At 38.8% G+C, this 8,483-nt stretch overlaps 1 protein-coding gene across 1 annotated transcript in view; it reads left to right on the top strand.

The window, feature by feature from the left end:
• The first annotated feature begins 317 nt into the window (after positions 1-317).
• Positions 318-8,483, top strand: part of LOC137404094 (chromatin assembly factor 1 subunit B-like) — a 40,508-nt gene continuing 32,342 nt past the window's right edge. Inside the window, exon 1 of the mRNA XM_068090248.1 lies at positions 318-404. Within this exon, the coding sequence (XP_067946349.1) occupies positions 368-404 (37 nt within the window). The 5' untranslated portion in view covers positions 318-367. The remainder of the gene's footprint in view (positions 405-8,483) is intronic.

Raw genomic sequence — 8,483 nt, 5'->3', positions numbered from 1 at the left:
GCCTTTATCAAGTAAACCCTTCGATGGCTGTAAGTTTTGCATTTCTGTTTTTAAAATACTTAAAATATTTATTTGCTGCAAAATTCAATAAAAAAAATTAAAAGTTTAAAAAATAAAATAATATCACTAAATTAAGTTTGAAAAGTAAGATTTGGCAGGTTGAAGATTAAATCAAAACCGTCTTTCGCGTTGCGACTTTAAAATCCATTGGCATATTTAGGAGCGCAGAGAATTCGACAGTCTAGTATTTTCATACCAAATCAGTCTTTTTGACTAGTGGGCGAATCGCATAAGCGTTTGTTCGCGTATTGATTCGCCGGAACGTCACTGCGTAAACGTCGATGGCGGGAATTAGAAACTCGTCAACATGGTTAAACATACTCAACAAAACGTTGAAAAGAAATGTAAGTACAAAGTAAGTAAGTAGCTACAAAACATAGAAAAGAGTTTGTTTGCTTCGTTCCCTGTGTGTTAATTTGTAGTTCTGTAATACGCATTTGTGGCGTTATCAGACCTGCCAACCCAAGAGTGGGGCAATGCGTGAGATTTGGTTTTGGGGCAGTTGATGTATCAATGATAGTATATATAAAGTTGTGGAAATTGGGGCAAAAATCTCACGCATTTTCATTTTTTTGGGATGATTGCGTGAGTCTCACGCCCAATGCGTGAGAGTTGGCAGGTATGGGCGTTATCATTTTTATGCTTTCAGTCCCAACATTATTATATTAGTTAGACCAGGGGTTCCCATTAGGCATACCTGCCAACTCTCCCGCATTGGGCGTGAGACTCACGCAATCACCCCAAAGAAAAAATGAAAATGCGTGAGATTTTTGCCCCAATTTCCACAATTTTATGTATATTATCATTGATACATCAATTGCCCCAAAACCAAATCTCACGCATTGCCCCACTCTTGGGTTGGCAGGTCTGCCGTTAGGTTTGCTGGTTTCCCCCTTTTGAGACTACGAAAATTCTATTCCCCACTATTCACTCAGGCTTCGTTTTGCTTTCAATCTGCATACTTCTTCATATTTTGTCATTTCTGCATTCAACAGCACCAAATATTAAGTATCACAGCATTTAGTAGTTTAACTAGAGTCTAGTTTACAATTTTGTAACACATTCTATTTATGATTCTCACAAACTTTTTGAAGTATATACATGCTGCGTGAATGAATAAAATACATATAAGCAAAATAGGAATTCATCTTAGGGTGAGGTGGGACATTTTTACTCACAGGTGTCCTTTAGCGCGGGATATTGCTGAGGCCGGGCCGTAGTCTACACACACAAAAAAAACAACAAAGGTCCACGTAGTTATGAGCAAAAACAAAAGTATCCACCCAAACATCTCACCAATCCGATGAGCAGCACACACAAAACTAAACCAATCGACAGAGCCACCCATCATGTCAAAATATTCCAAGTTTCAAGTCATGTCTTGCACAACTAACCTTATGGTTTCTCAAAACTTGTCCCAAAGTCCTTATTAATTTGAGACTGTCCGATTGCTGTTTTAGAAATGGTCGCCGCTAGCTTAACCTAACGTCCTAATTCAACATATCAGTAACTATCGGGGCATTGCTGAGTGCTCCCGAACTTTTTGATTCCCTCTTTTAGCAATGCTCCGATAGTTAGTGAGATGTTGAATCAGGACTTCAGGTCAGGCTAGCGGGAACCATTTTTAAAACAACAATCGGACAGTCTCAAATTAATAGGGACTTTGGGACAAGTTTTGAGAAACCATAAGGTGAGTTGTGCAAGACATGACTTGAAACTTGGAATATTTTGACATGATGGGTGGCTCTGTCGATTGGTTTAGTTTTTGTGTGTGCTGCTCATCGGATTGGTGAGATGTTTGGGTGGATACTTTTGTTTTTGCTCATAACTATGTGAACCTTTGTTGTTTTTTTGTGTGTGTAGACTATGGCCTCGGCTTCGGAAATATCCCGCTAAAGGACACCTGTGTTTTTACTTCTCCGCCAGTTTGTTTAAGCTTGGGTTGGTTGATGGTATTGCACATCTGAGATCTGGCTCAACTTCCAGTTTGTTGTGCTGCTTCGTTTTGATATTCAGTAGCATTGAAAAGCCGGATTAACATAGATAAGTAGAAACGAATGGGAGTAAAGTTTGGAATGCAAGCTCTGCCATATTGGGGTAGAAATGCTGCATAAGAGCTCAGAATACCGTAACCTCTTTCTCTTTCCATACATCTTTAACAATGGAATAATTTTTCAGTTCAAGGAACTCATCTTGACATGCATTAGGCAGCCTTTGAGCTGAAAACATGAATGGGTTTCAGACCAGATCCAATAGATCACTACTCACTTTGGAAAAATAACTTCTTAACTCCTCAAGTTCTTTTAGATGAGCTGTGATGTCACGTTGGATAGAACTGGGTATTTGATTACTGATCTCTGCCAAAATCATATCCAAGTTCTCAAACATGCCTACATTCTTCATCGCCACTTTCCGCTTCCAGTTTCCCAGCTTATCAATGAAGGCTTTAAGGCAGTCTACAAACTTGATAATGTTAGCATTTCTGTTTTGCATTTGTAAGTTGAGCTTGTTTAGCTGGCCAAAGTTGTCAGTCAAGTAGCCAAGGCGCATGATCCACTCGGCATCATCGAGCTAAGACAAAATCTCCAATTTACTGCGTTCTTGGAAGAATAACTTCAGCTCATTCCTCAGTTCAAACACTCTTTTTATCACATTTCCTTTTGAAGCGTACTTTGGTGTGATGTGGGAGAACCTGGTGATTTGCATCCATACCTTCACATAGCTGCTTGAAAAGCTTTGTATTCAGAGCACTTGCTTTGATAAAGTTCACAATCTGTATAATTTTATCCAGTATGCTCACTAGTGATGTGGGGAGTGTTTTGGAAACTAAAGCCTGGTGGTGAATCATTCAGTGCATTCCTTTTACCTGTGGTGATTTTTTCTTCACAAGAGCATGAAAGCCAGACTTTGAGCCAATCATAGCTGCGGCACCATCAGTAAAGCAACCACACAGCTTTGCCCAGTTAAGGTTTCCTGCTTCAAAGAACACGTCTACTGCTCTGCGAACATCTGCCGCTTTTGTTGTTGTTTGCAGTGAGGTACAGAAAAAAAACTCCTTCAATATCCCAGAGTTCACCTACCATGCCAAAACTAGCAGTTGTAAGCAGGAAGCAGCATTTATTGACTCATCCAATTGGATTGAAAATAGGCCAAATGCAGCAGATTCGATCTCATCAAATACTCGAGCTTTTATATCTTCACTCAATTCACCAATCCTTCTCTGTACAGTGTTATTTGATAGCGCAACGGATGCTATCTTTGTTTCAGATTCTTTTTCCAGTACAATCTCAGCCATTTTCTGTGCACATGGTTTAATTAGGTTTTTTCCATATGTGTGTGGCTTAAGTTGTCGAGAGATTTCAATGGGAACAACGTATGAGGCTTCTGTGACTTTTTGATTTGTTTGGCTGAAGGACCCAGATGAATCCAGTTACATTCGTTTTAATGCCTGCCCATGACGCTCAAAAACTGATTTTTCTTTGGCTTTATGTGGTGCATGAACATTCTGCAAGTGTTACTTCAGCTTTGTAGTCTTTATAGAATCATTTAATAGCTCCTTTGTACAAAGCACACACTGTGGCCTTTCATCCATATTCACTGTGGTAGAAATAAATTCATGCTGGATGTAGGAGTCCTGATAATTTATTTTCTTTCCACTCATCTCGGAAAAATCTGAAGTAATAAAATATAAATATACATTGAATATCGTAAAAATAGTAATACACATAATTCCAGCCACCAAAGTAGAAGTCTTTACTATTCACTGTTAAGTATTTTTAAATAGTACTGGCTTACCTAAGGGCACAGCCCTAGTATCCACTGAAACTATCAACACCTTGCTTCTTCCCAGTCCTGCACTTTTGGGACTTATCATGTTAGCCAGTGGTTACTTGATAGCATGTGAAGTCAGTTGTCAGCATCAGACCTGCCAACTTTTACGCAATTACCTTTTTTTCACTCATCTCACGAGCGTCTCACCAGGGTTGGTTTGATATATATCGCTTGATATATATCATCGATATATATCGCCGGTAGATATATTTTTGGGTCAAAAAAATCGTTATTTTTGAAAATATTCATTTTATCATTCCGTTTTCACCTTACAACTATTGCTAACAGTCTATAAATGCTAAATAACACCTAAATCATCAAATATTTGCATAGGGGCCTATTAGACTTACCCAACACAGACAAACAAAGACAGCCTGACCAAAGAGGTGACATTGGCATGATTGGCTAGACCAATTAGTGTTTGAGTTTAAAAAAAGTTTTTCAGATCTAAATTGTATTCCTTTATCCCAGTACTATCTCCCTAACTTGATTATCTCACCTCATGTTAAACCGTTATATTTTATTGCTTTATTGGAAGACCAGCCTGCTGAAAAGCCTTTGAACTTCATAATCCATGATTTTGAATTGAACAATCTGACACCCAGAGACAGAATTGTAAGCACATTACACTGAGATGACAGAGTAACTCATCTCATCATTTTCTGTAAAAATCTTTCAATGAATAGCTTCAAAGGATTCTGGCTCGGTATAAAATCTATGAATATGATGATATAACTCTGACTGCTAGTGTTGAGTGTGTGTTCTCATAATGTGGACTGGTTCACAGCAAGTTGAGAATTGTCTCGGTGTGGTGAAGGCTGGCATGCTGGTGTTTGTTTACAAATACCTAGTCAAGAATAGGACATTAGAACATGCTTGGACTATCATATCGTGTATTTACTATTTGCACTATTTTCTTTGCACATTGCATTCATGTCATGATTTCAATATCATATCAATCAATATTTTTATATTTATAAATATCATTATTATACTATTATCAAAAAAAACCTCATAGTATCAGATTTTGATGATTTTTTAAAATGTTGTTGCCCATGTTGAAAAACGCTCAGATCCCAAATTTTGATTTTTTAGGGTCATCGGTTCAAGTGCTATGAGGATTTGAACCTTGACCATTTGCCGCCCGAGTTTGTGGGCATAGCACATCTAGTGGACTTTATACTCATATATTTCCAAGAATATACAAGTTAGAGGTCTAGATTTTTTTTGTCCACACACAATTTCAATATTCACACAAACAATTAGGTTTGAAATTTTTCGGATGATTAATATGGGAGATAACTCCGACCAAAAATGTCTGAAAATGATATTTTAGCAACTATTCAATTATCACCCCTAACATATAATTTGCCATTGTTTCTGTTAATATTTCTGAATTCCTCAAGGCCGCAGCTATCCAGAACTAGTCTCATCTTCTCTGTAGCTGCATCGGGTCAGCGTCTAGAAGCCATACAAGGTTAACCTCTTTGTCGAAATACTGCAAAAGTAGAGGGCAAGGTCAGCCTGTGGTTTCATCAAAGTCACACATTTTTCTCCTGTTTTACACCAATTAAAATATGCAGCTTTCATTTAAACCATTAAAAGTGTATGTTTCAGACTGTAAAATGCTTAAAAGTGAGTTCCAAATACCCTCCAAACACCTTTGTAAATCGCCTTAATTAAATGAGATAATCCCCCCTTGTCAAGCTTTAACTTGACTGATTATTATCCTATCAAGTTCAAATTTGCTGTGTGCTTGTGGTTTGTGATTGTGATAGTAATGAGATTTAAAATATTTTTTTAACTTACATTCCTCAATGTCATCCATTGTTGTAGCTTCAAATGCATATGTTTTGCCTGAGTTGGTGATAGGTGGTGGCGCGACGGCTAATAGAACATGCTCTTGTGGTACCCAGGAGATGTCATCTCGCTTTGTCCATGTGAAGCTGTTTGTTGAGCCTTTGTGCATGAATCTCAATTACATTAACATTATTGTTCTCTTGATCATAGCCTGCCATCCCCATATACCACCGACCATCATATATACAGGCAAGATATTGTTCAGGTTGAGGTGTTAAGGTATTGCTGGTAACATGTGAGTCATCTGTCTTCCCAACTTTGTATCCTTGTAGCATACATTTTTCATCAACCAGTGGTGAAAGTTTGCAAACTTCAATGGCTGTTCTACTGAGTGGCTTGCACCAGTGCTGGTCCCGACAACCAATGACTCGTGCTGCTTTGAACCTTGGTTCCAAAATCGCTGCTCGTTCTGCAACTTCTTCAGTGGGTACATAAAACACCTCCACCCCAGCAATGTTTTTCCTAGCATACTTGTACAGTTGCTCAGCATTGAGCAGTCTTTCTTTTCCTGGCTTAACTAACTGCTTGGAGTGACGGGTGGCCAGTCTTTTGACTACCCCGCCAATCCTATCGCACAGACCTTTTCCATGTGAGGTGGCAAAGAAGCTCCAAGATGCTGTAAGATTGAAATCAAGCTCATGGTGACATAAGTTGGCAAAGGTCTTGTAATTCTTGTATTAGGCACCAGATCCATCACTGAAATAATTCACATGAGTCACTTGAGGTAGGTTTTTTTGATAAATCTGATGAGTGTTCTCTGGAATGTATGTATACATTCTAGAAAGCGTTCTCTGGAATGTATGTATACCTTCCTAAGAACGCTCATCAGATTTATCAAAGAAAACCTACCTCAAGTGACTCATATGAATTATTTCAGTGATGGATCTGGCGCCCAATACAAGAATTACAAGACCTTTGCCAACTTATGTCACCATGAGCTTGATTTCACTCTTACAGCATCTTGGAGCTTCTTTGCCACCTCACATGGAAAAGGTCTGTGCGATGGGATTGGCGGGGTAGTCAAGAGGCTGGCCACCCGTCACTCCAAGCAGTTAGTTAAGCCAGGAAAAGAAAGACTGCTCAGTGCTGAGCAACTGTACAAGTATGCTAGGGAAAACATTGCTGGGGTGGAGGTGTTTTATGTACCCACTGAAGAAGTCGCAGAACGAGCAGGGATTTTGGAACCAAGGTTCAAAGCAACACAACGAGTCATTGGTTGTCGGGACCAGCACTAGTGCAAGCCACTCAGTAAAACAGCCATTAAAGTTTGCAAACTTTCACCACTGGTTGATGAAAATTGTGTGCTACAAGGATACAAAGTTGGGAAGACTGATGACTCACATGTTACCAGCAATACCTTAACACCTCAACCTGGATAATATCTTGCCTGTGTATATGATGGTCGGTGGTATATGGGGATGGCAATTGGCTATGATCAAGAGAACAATGATGTTAATGTGATATTCATGCACAAAGGCTCAACAATAGTTTCACATGGCCAAAGCGAGATGACATCTGCTAGGTACCACAAGAGCATGTTCTATTAGCTGTCGCACCGCCATCTACCACCAACTCAGGCAAAACATATGCATTTGAAGCTACAACAATGGATGACATTGAGGAATGTAAATTAAGAAAATATTTTAAGGCTCATTACTACTATAATCACAAACCACAAGCGCACAGCAAATTTGAACTTGATAGGATAATAATCAGTCAAGTTAAAGCTTGACAAGGGGGGATAATCTCATTTAATTAAGGCGATTTACAAAGGTGTTTGGAGGGTATTTGTAACTTACTTTTAAGCATTTTACAGTCTGAAACACAAACTTTGATTATTTAAATGAAAGCTGTGTATGTTAATTGGTGTAAAACAGGAGAAAAATGTGACTTTTTTGAAACCATAGGCTGACCTTGATCTCTACTTTTGCAGTATTTCGACAAAGAGGTTAACCTTGTATGTCTTCTAGACGCTGACCCGATGCAGCTACAGAGAAGATGAGACTAGTTCTGGATAGTTGAGGCCTTGAAGAATTCAGAAATATCAACAGAAACAATGGCAAATTACATGTTAGGGTGATAATTGCTTTTGAGAAGTCGTTAAAATAGCATTTTTCAGTCATTTTGGTCGGAGTTATCTCCCACAATTTTCATCTGAAAAATTTCAAACCTATTTGTTTGTGTAAATACTGAAATTGTGTCTGGACACTAAAAAATCTAGACCTCTAACTTGTATATTTTTGGATTTATATGAGTCTAAAGTCAGCTAGATGTGCTATGACCTCAAACTCAGGCGACAAAAGGTCAAAGTTCAAATCCTCATAGCACCTGAACCGATGACCCTAGAAGATCAAAATTTGAGCGTTTTTCAACATGGGCAACAACATATTAAAAATCATCAAAATCTGAGACTATGAGCTTTTTTTCAGTTACACTTGGTAAATTCTAAGCCAGGAGTAAGCTACGAGCTCCACCCCACATGTCTACAACACGTACATCAGCTGAAGACCTACGCCAACAAGCTCTTTTCGCACACCTGACATAAAGCATTGAACCTTAACACTGAACCTACTCCCACAGGCTAGCTTTCTCCATGCTGGGCATCTATAAAAAAATAACAACTCCAATGACTCAGCCTTTTTACCGAGGGCTCGCTTAGACGCTCTCCCTTCTGCTTGCTGAAGAGCATCTTTCTTCTGTCTGTGGAGTCTTCTTTCCCCACCACTTATTGA

The sequence above is a fragment of the Watersipora subatra genome, chromosome 9 (genome assembly GCF_963576615.1).
Source record: "Watersipora subatra chromosome 9, tzWatSuba1.1, whole genome shotgun sequence".
NCBI classification, from domain to species: Eukaryota; Metazoa; Bryozoa; class Gymnolaemata; order Cheilostomatida; family Watersiporidae; genus Watersipora; species Watersipora subatra.
This window is presented reverse-complemented; position numbering and strand designations above follow the sequence as displayed.